The 17,593-nt window shown below is 51.3% G+C and overlaps 1 protein-coding gene across 13 annotated transcripts in view; it reads left to right on the plus strand.

Moving 5' to 3' along the window:
* Positions 1-17,593, plus strand: part of LOC144718915 (NXPE family member 3-like) — a 44,996-nt gene extending 27,403 nt beyond the window's left edge. For 4 of the 13 annotated variants that reach the window (XM_078594523.1, XM_078594520.1, XM_078594521.1 and 1 more), the window contains exons 2-9: positions 309-462; positions 2,438-2,506; positions 2,824-2,982; positions 3,958-4,597; positions 5,705-5,885; positions 14,477-14,538; positions 16,376-16,588; positions 16,862-17,593. In XM_078594523.1, coding sequence (XP_078450649.1) covers positions 373-462; positions 2,438-2,506; positions 2,824-2,982; positions 3,958-4,597; positions 5,705-5,885; positions 14,477-14,538; positions 16,376-16,588; positions 16,862-17,409 — 1,962 coding nt within the window. In that variant the 5' untranslated portion in view covers positions 309-372 and the 3' untranslated portion in view covers positions 17,410-17,593. The other 9 variants (XM_078594524.1, XM_078594529.1, XM_078594530.1 and 6 more) reach the window with 5 other exon arrangements.

Raw genomic sequence — 17,593 nt, forward strand, 5'->3', positions numbered from 1 at the left:
TTGTTGCAGCTGCTGTTGTTGTTGCAGCTGCTGTTGTTGTTGCAGCTGCTGTTGTTGTTGCAGCTGCTGTTGTTGTTGCAGCTGCTGTTGTTGTTGTTGTAGCTGCTGTAGCAGCTGCAGCCGACCCAACTGCAGTTGCAGGAGTCATACACGAAGCAGCCGCAGCTGTGTGTACTACAGCAGAGCAGCAGCGGGCGTGCGGCCTGGAGGCGCCGAGGCCGAATAGTTGCGTGATGTGGACGTGGAGAGGCGAGATAAGGTGGTGACCACCTTCCTAATCTCACTAACACTCGGGGAACACTACACAGCGTGACTCAGGGCAGGTGACGGCTGCCTGGTCAAGAACGACGATCGGACACTTGAGGACTTCTCATGGCATCTTCATCCCGGAGTAAAACATCCCAGCTCCCTCTTCTTGGTTCTTCGCCTGAGGACGGCTGCTTGCGTTGTGGCCGAAACGTCGTGAGAATTGCATTTTAAAATGTTTTATTTTTTTAATTGTATTATTTCCCTTCTACGTGACTTTACCGAAAGAACCAAGAAGATGAATCTCTGCAGTCACGAATGCTTTAAATCTAAATCCCAGCTCCCTGTTCACACTCCACTTATAACCACTCCGGCGTGGCCGGCTCCGACCTAGGCCACGCCCCCCTTCTAGATCCTTCGGGAAGGTCCGGGCCCCCAACCACGTGACCCCCAAGCTTCCCCCTGGGGCCCCTGGCCCCCCCTTTATCTGGTCACGTGTCCTGTTGGGTACACGTGACACCTGTCTCCAGCCCCCACACCGGGCAGACACGGTAGTGACGTCATGTCCCTACGTTCAAGCAGTCCCGACATAGTAGTGACGTCATATGTCCCTACGCTCGTACAGTCCCGACAGTAGTGACGTCATATGCCACTACACGTGTATGAGAGAACGAGAGAGAGAGAGCGACAGGGCTGTGTAATTCAGTGGAGAGTTGTGTGTGAGTGAGTGCTTTCAAACGTGGCTGTACGCAGGTGATATAGACGAGACAGGGATTTTGCACTGATTCTCTCGCGTGTGGTAAGTGTTACATTTGATGTGTTATTAGTTCATTTTTAAAATTATATAGTCACGTTTATTTCTCATTTTTTTAGAAGTTGTTCAAGAGGAGAGGAAAATGTTGGGTCTGAAACGTATCTCGGCTTTAAACACGAGAGTCAATGGGAATACAACAATCGTTTAATGGGTTTGATTGCAGAACGCATCTTGTTCGTAAAGCGAGGCACAGCTCTGCAATGGTTGGTGCATTACCACTAACGGCAGAAGGGTCTCCAATATTGGGGAGCTCTCGATGATATTTGATCTCTTCTTTCATACTTGCCAGACGTGTTGGAAGAGGCGGACATACCCAGAATTTACTGTGACCTGCTGATAAAACTAACTTATACTGCTGAGTGGACTGAGGCGGGGGATGGTAAACAGTTGCACAATTGTTTCAATATTGCGTTGGGGAGTGGAACGTTAAATGTTATCAGGCAGAAATCCCAGTTTAAACTTACCTTTGTTCGCATGCAACAGTTTGCTGTGCTGGAGAATGAAACGGTGAATATTACCAGTCAGAAATTAAAGTGTCAACTTACTTTGTTCGAGTTCAACACAACATGAGCTGCAGATTCTAGATTTGAAGCTTTCGTGACTGCAAGGATTCATACTCTTAGGTTTTTTCGGTAAAGTCACGTAGGTAAAAAATAAATAAAAAATAATAGAAGAAATAATAGAAATAAAATAATAAATCTATTTATTTCTATTATTTCTTCTATTAGTTTATTATTATTTATTTTTTACCTACGTGACTTTACCGAAAAAACCTAAGAGTATGAGCTGCAGAGTAATACAGAAGTCTTGCCGAGGCAGAGTTTCAAAAATGTTACCTATTTTGTAAAAGTTCAACATTCCACCCGGTGCAGGGGAGAGGGAGCTGTCCAAGTGGTGACCGGACAATTCTAGCGATCGAGTGTGCCACCCTTTTCAGGGAGAAAGATCTGTGATTTCAAGAATACAATAAAAAACTATTGGTGTCTGGAAGTGAACCATATGAAGGTTGCGTATTTGTGGTGTGGATTGTTTTATTTTGTTTTGGAATTTTATTGTTTTATATGTTTATTATTTTATTAGTTCCCTTCTACGTGACTTTACCGAAAGAACCAAGAATATGAATCCCTGCAGTCACGAAAGCTTTAAATCAAAATTTCACCCAATAGTTGATTGACTATGGCAGGCGATTACATTTCCACTTTGATTTTACCGTTTATACATTTACCCAGGGCTTGCACGTGTATGGTACATTTTTGAATGACGGCCTCTGAACACTGGTCAGTGTAGGTTAGTAGTGTGTATGTGTACCAACATGCGTCCTCAGTGCTTGTGCAATTATCTAAGTCACTGTGTTTCACTTGTTGCTTTTTTTTACAGAATTTATCGCTCCTACAGTTGTGCCGCCTCGGCTGGTACAAATTTCTGCTCCGGCCTGTGGATTCAAAGGTGTAAAATTAAGTTAGAGATGAAAAACACATGGAGGACTCCTCTCAATACATATAACTAGTGCAAATCTTGACTTAAAGCTTTCGTGACTGCAGGAATTCATACTCTTTGGGTCTTTCGGGGAAAGTCGCGTAGATAGAAAAATAATAAAATATTATTTTAGTATGCATTCCTTCTAGTTATCTTTTTATACCTACAGACATCCTTATGTGATGGTCAAACCTACAATTTAGCCACGTTGAGTGAAAACCCACATTTACGGTCATACGCTGTGTTCTGTTTGCAGGTTTTCACAATTGCAATGTGTTCTCTTGCAGGCAATGGAATCGGTGTCTCTGCAACAACAAAAGAACAGACCGGTGCATGTATTGTTTGTACAGCTTGTATGGCTTGTACTGTTTGCATTTGTAATCATAGTGATATCGACGTTCATATTGAAAGCAGGGTTTGGTCGGTATCCTGCAAAATCCAGTCAGGTAACTGCTTTCATTGTTCATTCTCCTCTTTATCCATGTGAAACCCCATGGGTAGGGTTCCTAAACTCCATTCCTCGTGACCCACCACCATGAACGGTCCTTGACATTTGACCAGATTACCTCCTTTCAAACACATATCAAGTGATTCCATCCTAAGCGTGCCTGATGATTGTCAAACACATCTCACATGGCCTAGAGTGCACCAATTCAAATGTAGACCTTGTGTATAGGTGTCTTGATCCTCATGATGCTCTTTAATTTTAATTGGTGCGCTGGGTCTCTAACACGCCTTTTGGCGTCATCTGGTCCAACCCATATGAGACTATGCTCTAAGGAAAGCTGTCTCGGGTGTGGACCAATCAACTTCATGGACAGTGCACATTATCAGAGTTATGTTCTTTTGTTTGTATTATGACTGCAGGTATTGCGGTCTATGCAAACATGACTCCTTGTAAAAAGGTGTCAGTTTTGTTGCCAGATAGAAGGGTAAAGAACCAATTATCATATTTTTACTGGCAAATGAGGTTCCCATAAGGTCTCTAACAATTTAGAACACTGCTCTATGTGTGCACACATAACACACACAATCCCTGTCTTCGTTTGAATCGGGGCTCAAGACTTTCCACGTTACAATGTTGATATTTTGAGTGGGTTTTGCTCGTGCAAGAACAACAATTCAGTCGGTGGTCGGAACCGCGGGCAACATTACTTACAAATTGTTGCGCCTCTGCTTAATCAAGCAATATGTTCAGCGACGTTCATACGACATTACCACCATTTACCCACGGTTTTACACACGTAATTTACGAAATGTATCATGCATAAAAAATCCGCCCAAATTAATTCATTATTTAATGCATCATTAAAGGCATAACTTTTATATCTATGCGGCTGATGGGTCAAACAAAGGTCGCTGAGCTCATTATGCAAAAAGACGTGCATGCGAAGCTAAAGGTGTTTTACATTTTTTCTCAGAATTGTTCAGAACTAAGTTCCAACCGCTTCCGAATCGCACGACCGAACCAGGACTCCACTGTACCTACATCTGATCCACCTGGCACCATAAGCAATGACGGCTCCTTCTGCGTTAGAAACGTCGCAAGAGATACTTGGATTAATAAAACCTACGTCAAGCTAACATCTGGGAAACCTCCCTTGGCGTCGGAGAAGAAAGAGAGGTGGCGCAATTTGACGTCCAGTCACCGGTCGAGCAGCTTCTTTGAGGTGGTGGATGCGAACAATGTGTTTCATCGCGGGGGTTACTTGACAGTCACTGTGTTCATGCGCGACGCGCATGGCATGCCCAAGCTCCGTGGCGGCGACTTTATTGCGGGGAGGCTTTTCAACAGTAAGCTGGGCGCGGCCGTGTCGGGGAGCGTTCACGACGTCGGCAACGGCTCCTACCAGCTGAGTTTTCCATTGCTCTGGACTGGCAATGCAACCGTCGCCGTGCGGCTGCTACACTCAAGAGAGGCGGTCAACGCCCTGAACTACGTGCGCGAGAATTTTCCGGAGAAGATAGCCTTCCAGGCCGTGTTCCGCGAGATACCCGAGTCACCCAAGACCACCAATTGCTACATGACCAGCGTGGAGAACTTTAACCTCACCAACAGCAGTAAGGGTAGAGGCGATGGAGTGATGATAATCATGATGCGGTTGTGCAGCGATGTTGAGTGCCAATCTGGCTTCTCAATTGCAATGAATAGATGGTTTTATCCCAGTCACCAATAACCGTGCAAAAAACACGTGGTATTTAGTTTTCACTTAATTTGGCCTCTGTAACATAAAAGTGTGGCCCTTAATGTGTGAGTAAAAACGGTCAACTAAAGAGGTTAGAAGTAGATTTGTGATATCACCTTATGCAGATAGTTCTCTGAAATGGGATTATACTGCTCTGAGATAATTTTTCATATGTACTTTATCTCATTACATGACACTGATAGAATTAGAATAATATTTTGAAAATTAAAGAAAATTTCAAATAACGCACATGACAATGGTGGTGATGCAGGTTATGACAAAGAAAGGGCAACTTCGTTGACTTGGGGCTTTGGCAGAAGGCCTTGGTTGCTTGACCAGACATCACGTAAAGGAGCATAGCATGAGATGAGAGGTGAGAGATGGGTAGGGGTGATCAGGAGGACGATCAAATACTGAGCACGATCTTGTAGTTGATATTGAACTCGATTGGAAGCCAGTGGAGGGATCGGAATATGCCGGTGATGTCTCATACAGGTGCAGTTGAGAAAGCTGGTCATGGCATTTTGGTGTTGGTGAAGATATAGATGATAATGTTGTAGTCATAGATGGCAATGATGTTGCAGGTGATGCAGATCATGGTGGTGGAGCAGGAGAGAAACAGGCACACATTCAGGCAGATGTAATGCAGGAGGACTTTGAGCTGATGGACTTGCTGTCAACTAGTACCAGCAGTATAAATACCAACCTCCTGGGCAGTTTGAGCCAACCACCTTTTAGCAACGAAAGATGGATAATTGATGCACGCAACAATAGGCAGAGCTGGGACCACTAAAACACAGCAATATAGTTTAGTGGGTAATGTAGGTGGTGAATATGGCAGTCACCCCAGTCAGTTAGCCCATAAAACCTGGGACTGTCCCATGACCTGCCAAAAAGCTTTCAACACTTCAAATTGCCTCAAAGTGCACTTTAGCTAGCACAAACACCGTTACTTTGTGATGAATGGCTGTAATTGTTCCAGGTGGTGTTGTAGCTGATGCCGAAGGAGATGGAAACATTTGCAACCTGACCGACTCCAAGCTGTGCGAACCCTGGATGTGCATCAAACCAAATACATCCCTGTGCAAGTCTCTTCAACACTTCCATTCTTACAACTACGAGGCAATCCCTTGGGGAGATGAGTACCGGCATCTTTTTGAAAGGTGAAGCAAATGATGACAATAAGATGAATGATTTATTTTCTAGGATTGTAATTTATTTTCATATATTTTAAAAGACATGTACACTTATTTTTGTTACAAGCATAACAGTGATGTTCAATGGCCAACTATTGATGATGATCTCGCGTAGGATTGTCTCAGTTTTACATCGGAGCCTAAATTTGCATGGCAGTGATTTCTACCACCGCTGAAAAATATCTATATTACACATCCCCCCATATCAAGATTTGTGGATAAGTGAGAGGAGACATTTATTATAAAAAAATGAATAAACAATTTTTTACGTGTGCATATTTTGCTAATCAGAAACAATGTTCCATCGAGAACTTTGAGGCACAGAGCCAGGGAGAGGGCCAGGGTCCAAGAACTAGGCCATTCTGGCCAGTGCAGCAAGGAGGGTATCAGGGTGAAGTCGGGAATTAGGTTGGGTGGCAAGCCTGCTTGGGCTCCATATCAACAATGTCAGCTGGCAACAATGAACTGAGGGGGGCCAGCACCAGGAAAGCAGTGAAATTACTAGGCCCAAGGCAGAAAGGATCGGTGGGCTTTGGCACTCATGCGGGTTCAGAGACATTGAACCTGCTATGAGCTTCGATTTAAAGCTTTCGTGACTGCAGGGATTCATCTTCTTGGTTCTTTCGGTAAAGCCACGTAGAAGGGAAGTAATAAAATAATAAAAATAAAACATAATAAAACAATTCTCACAACGTTTCGGCCACAACGCAAGCAGCCGTCCTCAGGTGAAAACCAGGTCTGTCGAGGCGACAGCGTCTGAAGACACAACGTCGTGAGAATTGTTTTATTATGTTTTATTTTTATTATTTTATTACTTCCCTTCTACGTGACTTTACCGAAAGAACCAAGAAGAAGATGAAGTGCTGCCAAGGCCATTAGAGCCTGGCACTAATGACGTCAAGGATACCGAGGCCATTAAAGGACCGTTGATGAGATTGTAGGGGTGTCAGGGGAAGGATTCCCACCAATAGATGGGTTAGTGGGAGGGGTGATCGAGGAGATATAAGGAGAGAACGGGCGGGAAGAAGGGGCCTTTGGCGGGAACGAGATTGGGACGGCTGGGGACAGGTGTGAACGGAAGAAAAGGAATGAAGGACGAGACCCCTGCAATCTCGTGTCGGCTCCCCTTTACATTTGGTGGCAGTGGTGGGATCTTAATGGCTACAAAGAATAATCTCCGCGGGAAAGAGCCGAGGGAAGAGGAAGCAGGGGCCGGGGATCCTTCCCATCCTGGGCAACAAGGGGGCCTGCTATCAGAAGCAGCAGAAGGGGGCCCGGATCGCCTGGAGGACCCCATGGAGGACCGCATGGCCCGCGTGAGGGCACTCCAGGAGCTATTGCAGAGGCTCCCTATGGGGGGCCCGCCGGCACCTGGACCCCCACCCCCACGCGTACTACGGGAGGAGAGGCCACGGGACCTGGAGGCCGACCAGCCGGCCGGGCAGGAGCCGCAACCAACCTCGTCACGCCAGCCGCCGCCGCTCCCGCCAAAACCCCCAGGGCTAAACACCCAACACGGAGAGCAGGTGGCCGGACGGCCGCATCGGCTGGGGCCCGTCGACAAGTTTGTGGCTGAGGAAGAAGATTGGGAGGGGTTTGTCCGCCGATTCGAGGCTGCCTTCCACACTCTCGAGTGGACAGATGAAGAGGCACTACGAGCGCTGCCATCCGTTCTGGGCAAAGAAGCACTCTCCTCTTACACCTCCCTTCCCTCGCACAGCAAGTCCACGCTACAGGCGGCCTACGAGGCTTTGGGGGAGATATATTGCCCGGCGGAAGGAGCCTTTAAACGGTTCCAGGATCGCCAGCGAGGGGCTAAAGAATCCCCTTTAGCCTACAGGGGTGCACTGCTCGTGTTGGCGAGGAGAGCTTTCCCTCGCCTGGCTGAAGAAGCGCTCGAGGACCTCGTGGTCGAGCACCTCATCGCCTACGCTTGCCGCGCCGGCGTTGTAATGCCCGTGGTGACGCCGGAGGAACGCACCTCGCTGTGGGCTGCCCGGACCATCCAAGCCCACGAGCAGGTCATGGGCCGGGCGCCACCCGTGGGCCCGGTGGCTGGCGCGGCGGGGGGGAACAGCCGAGCCGTTGCCGCGGCGCTACTGGGTCCAGCGACACCAACCACCGAACCTGCACCGTCGCCACAGGCTGCCTGTGGGGCAGCTGGGAACAGACCGCCGACGTCTGAGACGGAGCCATCGCTGCGGGAGGTGTACGCGGCGATCCGGGGACTGGCGGAGCAGAGGGACCAGGGGCGCGACCAGCCGCCGCGTCGCTGGCAGCCGCCTCTACAACATCGCGCCGAGCCCCCCCGACGGAACGCCCCGTGGGTCTGCCACCGTTGTGGTCGAGAGGGGCATGTGGCGAGGGGGTGCCGCATGGAGCCGGAGGCCGCCAACGTCACCTGGAACCCGCCGGGGCCGAACGCCGACAGGATCCAGGCGAGTGACGCCGTCCCACCCGGCCTCTCGGTCGGGCCGAGTAATTACAATTCCGACGCCGCGAACTCACCTGGAGTCTCCTCGGGGTGGGCGCCGGTGGTGTCGTTTCCCGGTCCCCACTGTCCTGGTCGGGGGAAGGGGATAGCGCCGGGGCCTGTGATTGCATCGCGACCAGAAGTGGCGTCGCGACCCGGAGTGGCGTCGCGAACGGACATGACGTTGCATCCGGAAGTGACGTCGCGGCCGAAAGTGGTGTCGCGGATCGCGCCGGGAATTGCGCCGGGGCCGTGGACCGCGCCGGGAATCGCGCCGGGGCCGGGGACCGCGTCGGGGATCGCGCCGAGGCCGGGGACCGCGCCGGGAGTCGCGCCAAGGCCGGGAGGGACGTCGCGGGCGGAGGTGACGTCGCGGGCGGAGGTGACGTCGCGGGCGGAGGTGACGTCGCGGGCGGAGGTGACGTCGCGGGCGGAGGTGACGTCGCGGGCGGACGTGACGTCGCGGGCGGAGGTGACGTCGCGGGCAGAAGTGACGTCGATGCCGGGCGTGGCGTCGCGGGCGGGCGTGACGTCGCGGGCAGGCAGGGTTTCGCGGGCGGGCGTGACGTCGCAGGCGGGCGGGGTTTCGCGGGCGGGCGTGACGTCGCGGGCGGGCGGGGTTTCGCGGGCGGGCGTGACGTCGCGGGCAGGTATGGTTTCGCGGGCGGGCGTGACGTCGCCGGCGGGCGTGACGTCGCCGGCGGGCGTGACGTCACCAGTTACCTGCGACGCCGGCGAGTTGCCAGGGGCAACGGCCCGGGGGCGGAGGCAGCCCACACGATTGACATTGCGCCCTGGAGCAGGTCCACGGCCCGCCTCGCCACCGCTTTGCGGCAGAGCGAGACGGAACCAGGGGGACCACGCCCCCGTGACAAAGGAAAGGGAGGGGAGAAGGGAGGGGCTCACGGGAAGGCCCACCCCCCAGTCCCCACCGCCCCCTACAATGGGGGGCCCCCCCCACACCACAAGGGGGGCCCATCCTACGTCACCAAGGGGGGGCAATTTGCACCACATAGAGAGCCCAGCCCGCAACCCAGGGGTAAGCTCACACTATGTAACAAGGGCGCGTTCACCCTGCTGCGACGCACTCCAAAGGGAGGAACCCCATCTTCAGTCCATTCACATCCATCCCCCATCATTTCACCATGCACCACAGTATAACGAGACGCCGCCTGGTCAGTGGCCGGACTCAGCCACACAATGGAGGAAGCTGGCAAGGCGGGTGGTAGCGGCCACGTCAGGAACCTCGGTCCTGGTCGGTGAAATCGCGGGAGTGTCGGCACGTATCTTGGTGGATACGGGTTCATCAGCCACGATCATCTCGAGCACCATGCACGAGATGCTGCCGGATAAAATCCGACCTTTCGTCCCCGTCAAGACAACGTTCATTGCAGCAAATGGAGGCAGCATGGGCTTCCTGGGCCAGGTTGAAGCCCCGATACAGATTGGGCAGCTTTCGGTAGCAGGACCCATCCTTGTCTCCGCAACGTTGCCCATACCCTGCCTGTTGGGGACGGACTTTCTGAGGCGGATGCCAATGAAAATCGATCTGGCCAATGGGCGGGTGGAAGTCCAGGGAACGCATCTCCATTTCCTAAAGGCGGAGGGGGCCAGCCGGGGTGTACCCTACGTGCAGGCTCTGGTCAGTAAGTCTGTCTCCATTCCCCCGGCAGCCCAGATGCTGGTTCCGCTGCAATATCGGTCCCCCCTCGTGACAGCCCGACCAGACTCACCCATCCTGGTGTCTCCGGCGTCAGCGGCCATGGATCGCCATGCGCTGGTGGGAGCCGAAACTATTGTACAGAGGAACCAGCATCTGTTCATTCAGGTGCTGAACACCTCCGATAGAACAGCGACGGTGCAGGAGGGAACAGTTCTGGCCCACGTTAGTCCCTTGTCACTAGGAGCCCCAGGGACAGAGCCCGAGCTTGTAGGCAGCATCAGCCAGTCCGAGGACAGAGGGGCCAAATCGTGGATGGACCAGCTGGCGGGGCCTGAGCCGGGATTGCCGCCTGACCAGAAACAGCAGCTGCACTCGTTATTGCAGGAGTTCTCGGACGTGTTCAGCCGGGGACCGTTCGACCTAGGGCGCACAAATCTGTCACAGCACCACATCAACACGGGAGATGCCGCACCCCTGCGCCAAAACACATATAGAATGAGCCCAATAGAAAAAGGGCACATTCAACAAGCGGTGCAGGAGATGCTGCGGGCCGACATAATTTCTCCATCCTCGAGTCCCTGGGGGGCACCGGTGGTCCTAGTCAAGAAGTCAGATGGGTCACTGAGATTCTGTGTGGACTTCCGACGCCTCAATGCCGTCACGCTGGCCGACGCATATCCCCTACCACGTATCGACGACTCATTGGATGCACTGGCGGGAGCAAAATTTTTCAGTACGCTGGATTTATTGTCCGGGTTCTGGCAAGTCCCACTAGACGCGGACTCCCGGCCTAAAACAGCGTTCCGGACACCACAGGGCCTGTTCGAGTTCAACTGCCTGCCTATGGGCCTCCAGACTGCGCCGGCAACGTTCCAACGCATAATGGAGTTGGCCTTAGCAGGCCTCCAATGGGAAACGTGCCTCATCTACCTGGATGACGTCATTGTTTTCAGCCGATCATTCGAGGAACACATTGACCGATTACGTCAGGTGTTCCTGCGGTTCCGGAACGCGAACTTGAAGCTCAAGCCGTCGAAGTGCCACCTCATGCAGTCGTCGGTACACTACTTGGGCCACGTCGTCAGTGAGTCTGGAGTGGCTACAGACCCGGAAAAGACGGCCTGCATGAGGGCCTGGGCTGTTCCCACAACGGTTCCGGAGGTACGCAGGTTTGTGGGTTTCGTTTCTTATTACCGCCGGTTTGTGCCCGACTTCGCAACCATTGCTAAGCCCTTGCACGTGTTGACGGCGAAGAACCAGAGGTTTTATTGGGGCCCTCTGGAGGAAGAGGCATTCCAGCAGCTGCGCTCACGTCTGACAGATGCACCACCATTGGCCTTTCTGGATTTTGGCCTCCCCTTTATCCTGGACACGGATGCCAGCGATGTGGGCATCGGCAGTGTTTTGTCGCAAGTCCAGCAGGGTCGGGAGGTGGTTATCGCCTATGGTAGTCGCATGCTTTCATCAGCGGAGCAGCGCTACTGCGTCACACGTAGGGAACTCCTGGCAGTCGTTCACTTCGTGCAGCAATTCCGACCCTACCTGTATGGTCGCAAATTTACGGTCCGCACTGACCACGCGGCCTTGCAGTATTCGCTCCGCATCGACCAGCTTTCGGGCCAGCTGGCCAGATGGATAGAGCGCCTGCAGGAGTACAGGTACCAAGTAGTGCATCGCAAAGGGACCAGACATGCCAACGCAGACGCATTGTCCCGACTGGCGCCCCAGGGCCCTTGTGCATGCACCACAGGCGGGGCACGCTGCAAGGAGGCGAGGTCGGAGGGAACGGTCATCGCTCCCGTACGCACGGCGGAGGGCGCACAGGGTAAGGTCCAGCTGTCCGACCACGACCTGGGGCTGACCTTGGACGATTGGAGACGGCTACAGCTGGAGGAAGCCCCACTGCGAACGCTACGCGCCTCAGCAGAGGCAGGGGGGAGGAGTACATCGTATGGGAGGACCTCCTCATGCGATGGGACCCGACAGGGCGCCGGCGATGCCTGGTAGTTCCGGAGTCGCTGCGTCAACAATTGGTTATGGACGTACACGGCCGCCACCTGCTGCACCTGGCGGGGCGGAAGACACTGTACACATTACAGGGTCGGTACTTTTGGCCAGGTATGACCGCTGACGTGCATCGATGGGTCGCTACCTGCGTCGAATGTGCGCGGCGAAAGCCGCCACCCTGGATAAGCCGGGCGCCCCTACAGCCCATCACGGTGACCAGGGTCAACGAATTGGTTGCATTGGACATCCTGGGACCGCTGCCGGTCACGCCACGGGGAAATAAATACCTGTTGGTCGGAGTTGAGTACTGCACGAGGTGGCCGATGGCGTGGGCCCTCCCGGACCAAACGGCACAGACCATCGCCGATGCCTTCGTGGGAGGCTATGTCCTTGATAAGGGGGCACCGGAGCGGTTGCTCACGGATCAGGGCAGGAATTTCTCCTCACAGCTATTGAAGGACGTCTGCTCTATCCTGGGCACTAAAAAGGTCCGAACATCTCCATATCATCCCCAGACCGATGGGATGGTAGAGCGGCTTATCCACACCATAGCGGCCATGCTGTCCCAAGTGGTGGACGAAAACCATTCCGACTGGGACCTCCACATTCCATCGGTCTTAGCGGCGTACAGGGTGGCCCCACACGCGGCGACGGGGTTCTCGCCGTTTTTCCTGATGTACAGACGGGATCCCGTTCTGCCTATTGAGGTGCAGCTGACGGACATTCCTGCAAGAGCCGACGCATGGCCGAAGGCACTAAAGACCTCTCTCATTTATTTGAGAGAGGCCCGCCAAGCAGCCGAGGCCGCATCGGCCACGAGCCAAGAGAGTAATGTACGGATACGGGAGAGGACAGTGACAGCCAAGCCCTTTAAAGTCGGGGACCAGGCATGGCTACACTGTCCTCAGGTGCCGGTTGGCCTCTCACCAAAGCTGCACCGACCCTGGAAAGGGCCGGTCGAGGTCATTAAAGCACTCCGACCGCAGTGCGTCCAGGTCCAACTGGGTAAGCGACGATGGTTTGTACACCCCACCCGCCTTAAGCCATACATCTCTCCACCGTCATCTTCACCAACATCACCACCAACATCACAGCCAACATCATCATCATCCCTACCCAGGCCAAGGTCGCCGACCACCACGCGCCGACCGGCAGGGGGTTCGGTGCCCTGTGTTCCCTTGTCACCTACAGCACCCCATGTGAGGCCTGACGGAGCGGCGGCACGAGCGGGGGCCGGAGAGACAGCGGCTCCAGGCAAGGCGACACCGGCACCACCGAACCAGGGACCGCGACGAGAGGGCCTTCGAAGGAGGGGGCCGCCACGGTCATCTGCTGCCTGTGGATGTGCGGGCTGTTACGGGATGCTGGCTGGAGACCTGGGCAGGCCGCGCAATTGATTTTGTTGTGTTATATTGCATTGTATGGTTGTGGGGGGGGGGTAAGGGCTGTCGTCACTGTCAGTGGTGGGAGGCATGGGGAGACTTAAATGGTCCATGGGGGAGGCAGAACCGAGGACGGTTATTTTTTCTCCGGGGGGGGGGGGGGGGGGGGGGGTGTCAGGGGAAGGATTCCCACCAATAGATGGGTTAGTGGGAGGGGTGATCGAGGAGATATAAGGAGAGAACGGGCGGGAAGAAGGGGCCTTTGGCGGGAACGAGATTGGGACGGCTGGGGACAGGTGTGAACGGAAGAAAAGGAATAAAGGACGAGACCCCTGCAATCTCGTGTCGGCTCCTCTTTACAAGATTAAAGGGTTGTGAGATTATTGTTGCCCATCACTGAAGAGGTCAGGGGGCACCAAGACCTTGGGGCAAGTAGTTGGGAGTCAAAACTAGAATAAAAAACCATTCAGGAAAAAACTGGCAGAGAGGCAAGATTGAGGATTATGGAAAGTTTAAAGATTTGGCATTGAGGATTATGGAAAGTTTAAAGATTTGGCATTGTTGCATTCGAAGTGCACAAGCTCCTTCAAGTAAAGGGGAGGACAAGGAGATGGGATAGCAACATGTTGAAGATAAGCCATCTTTGGCAGCCATCTAGAAACGATGTGTAGAGTTTAAATATATAAAAAATATGGCTGTCTTCCCGACAGACCTGTTCTTCACCTGAAGACGGCTGCTTGCGTTGTGGCCGAAACGTCGTGAGAATAATTTTATTATGTTTTGTTTTTATTATTTTATTATATCCCTTTTATGTGACTTTACCGAAAGAATCAAGAAGATAGTTTAAGTGTATTTGCCATACTCTTGGGTCTTTCGGTCAAGTCACGTAAATAAAAAACAATAGATCACGACGTTTCGATCGCAACACAAGCAATCGTCTTCAGGTGAGAGATGTGTATTTGCCATGTTAAGGATTGGAACCACTTTGGCCTCTCTTGTGCTGATGACCCTTTTTAATTATCCTGTATTTCAGTGAAAAAGCTCAAGAACCTTTGAAGGCAAATGGGCAGTCGCAGATTTTTGTCGAAAGTAATGGTAACAACTGATTGTGGCTACATTCCCATGCAAATTTTCTCACAACCTCCACTCCACTGTTTATTCCTCTTCCAGAAGCCATATAAATGTGCTCTTTCTTGTTAACTTGTTGTTGTCTGTTCTCTCCTTTATATCTAACAGTGACCTATTACAATATATGATTTGTTTTAATACGTAAAACACTTTTTAGATAAAACAATGATAACAATGTCATTCTGAGAATAAAGTAGTTTGTTACTATTTTTTACCATATAGCAGATCATCGATTAGCTAGCGGCTTCGTGGGGAAGGGGGGTACCAGATTTTCCAAAACGCCGGATAACCACATCATTATTCAAATAGCTTATTATTGCACACTCTTGTACAACATGTTTTTGGGTTTTATGTATAGGTTTTTTAAAATGTGTTTACTATATGAAATTGTCATAAGTAAACATGCAAATGACAAAAATAAATACCCTGTAAAAAGTTACCGTAATTACTATACCATTCCACTCCAATCTCTAAGACTCTGCATAGAGTTATGTACGTATGCTCTTGCTTTAACAACGTGTTTGACAATCGCCAAACTGATTTAAGCCTTTAGACCGGTGCTCCAGCAAACGCCGAATTACACGCACTTTTCGCCGGATTGCACTGTATATTTTCAGTTTTTAATACTGTAGTTATTAGTTATGAGAAATGTATATACCTGTAGTATTTTCATTGTTTAAGCTGTATGTAGTGTATAATGTAATATATATACAATATTTGACACTGAAATTAAGCATAGCTACTTTTTTTGTCACGCACATGGTGCCAATCGCCGGACTGGTACAGCCTTTGGAGCGGTTTTTCCGGTTTCGCCAGATCGGCCCGAGGACCGTTGGATAATATTGAAAGCCGGATAATCGCACACCAGATAATCGATGATCAACTGTATTTAGAAATATAAATCATCATCATGCAATAGTTCTGTCTAAATTACTGGAATCTTCAATGGTTTGGTCATGTGACAATGACTGGTACCAGCGGTGTCAAAATTGGTGTCTCTTGTGTAGAAGAGGCTTGTGGGAAGTTTGAGGCAGTCACCTTCCAATAACAGCAGAGGGCAGAGAAGTGACGCTTACAACAAAGAGCAGAGCACCGAGCAGCTAAAACAGCACGTTGGCACAGTGGGTGCCACGGGTAATGCATCTGTCAGTCATCTCAGTCGACCCAAGGTACCTGGGTTTGTTCCGTGACCTGCCAGCGAATGTTCGATACTTCACGTGGCCTTAAAAGTGCACATTCGTTCAGTTGTACTTACGAGGTGAAACGCAGACCTATTTTGTTCAGCGGAGCGATCTTCCATGAGATGTAATGATTGCTAGCATCTCGCATGATGCATGCCCCTTCCGACAAGAAAGGATTCAAGGTAAGTGATAGTAAATCCGATTTTATTTACTAGACAGTATTTATTACAGTATTACATGCAAATGTACAATATTTATTGGAATGAGTTTAACATTGCTTCAATTTTTTGTTGAACCATAGCACATGTTATGTACAGTATGTACAGTACATACAATTACATGTTGAGTTTTGAGATATAAACACGTCGAGTTACAAATGGGTCTCAAAAACGTAACACGTTCGTAAGTCGATGACGTGCATATTTACCTGCGACCAAACATGGGAGTCATCTCTCTGTGGGTCGAAACTAGAAAGCAATGATGCCCTAAAAAAATATGTGGTGACTACAATTGTTGCGGATGTCTTTCAGCCCAGTTATCCCATGGAAGCATGGCTCTGTGGATTAGGTCGGCCATAGCACTGGGATTGACAAGAGGCCTCCTGCTTGCGGTGTTGCGTGCAGATAGGGTGATCCCGTCCCAGCCTCGGTGTGAACCCCTGATGTCGCTTCAGCCCTCTGGCCACTACTTCAGAAATGAGTGGAACCCGCTCGGGTACACACTGAAGAGGTTCAGTCGCCGGGACGTGGTCACCTGCCTGCGGGGAAGACAGGTCTTGTTCTTCGGAGACTCCACCATCGTCCAATGGTGGAACCACTTGACCGCCATGGTCCCCAGTAGGTTGAGCATTGTACTACGCATGAAAGCTGCAGCTAATGCAATGATTGATCAAGTGATGCAATGAATAACGTGGCAGAGATATTGATTGGTCAGTGAATATGTATTTTGATGCGTTTTTATAATGTATTGACAGCTCGAGTAACGGATGTAATCCTCGGTCGTGATTTGATAGCGAGGATGTCTGTGTTGACTCCAGCCCACCCTCTCTGAGCTTCTTGCCTCCCTCGGGCTCTCTCTCTTTTCCCCCTGGCACCCCACTCCCCTGTTAGCGTTCAAGAAAATAGATCTGCACATACAAGAGATACACAGGCCCTTCCACGCCATTGACACGTACAACAAGATCACCATGAGGTACTTCCCGCATGCATACCCATTCATCTGCGCCAAGCTGCAGCGCGCTGTCGACTTCACTCCCTGCGCCAATGCCATCGACAACCTGCGTGGTGGGCAGGACACGGTGGTGGCCCTGGCGCTGGGTCCCCACTTTACACCATTCCCGCTGCGCGTCTTCCTGGTGCGAATCTTCAACATCCGCGAGGCCGTGGCCAGGCTGCTCAAGCGCAGCCCCAAAACGGCTGTGGTGATCAGGCTGGTGAGCACACGAGAGCTCATCCTCGATTATGCACGCTTCAGTAACTGGTTTCTGTTCAAGTTTAATGAGGCCCTGAGGGCCGCATTCCAAGACATCAAAGGCGTGGCTTTCGTAGATGCATGGGACATGACGGCATCGGTGGATTCTTACCAGCTTCACCCAAACAGCGTTATCGTCAGCAACCAGGTCAACGTCTTCCTGAACCACATCTGCAAGAAAGGTTAATGACACTATGTAAAATTATATAGCGAGGGAAGGCTTAATGATTCTTGACTAATTTTCATGAGGGGAAAAGTTGGGACGTGTGTACAACGTCCAAACGTGTTTGCTGGACACAGGAATGAACACACCCAGGGGACTCCTCGTGACCTGGTTCTGGAGTGGGGGGTGTGGGGTTAGGGTGTAGTTG

Source organism: Lampetra planeri, chromosome 5 (genome assembly GCF_965212315.1).
Source record: "Lampetra planeri chromosome 5, kcLamPlan1.2.h2, whole genome shotgun sequence".
Classification (NCBI taxonomy): domain Eukaryota; kingdom Metazoa; phylum Chordata; class Hyperoartia; order Petromyzontiformes; family Petromyzontidae; genus Lampetra; species Lampetra planeri.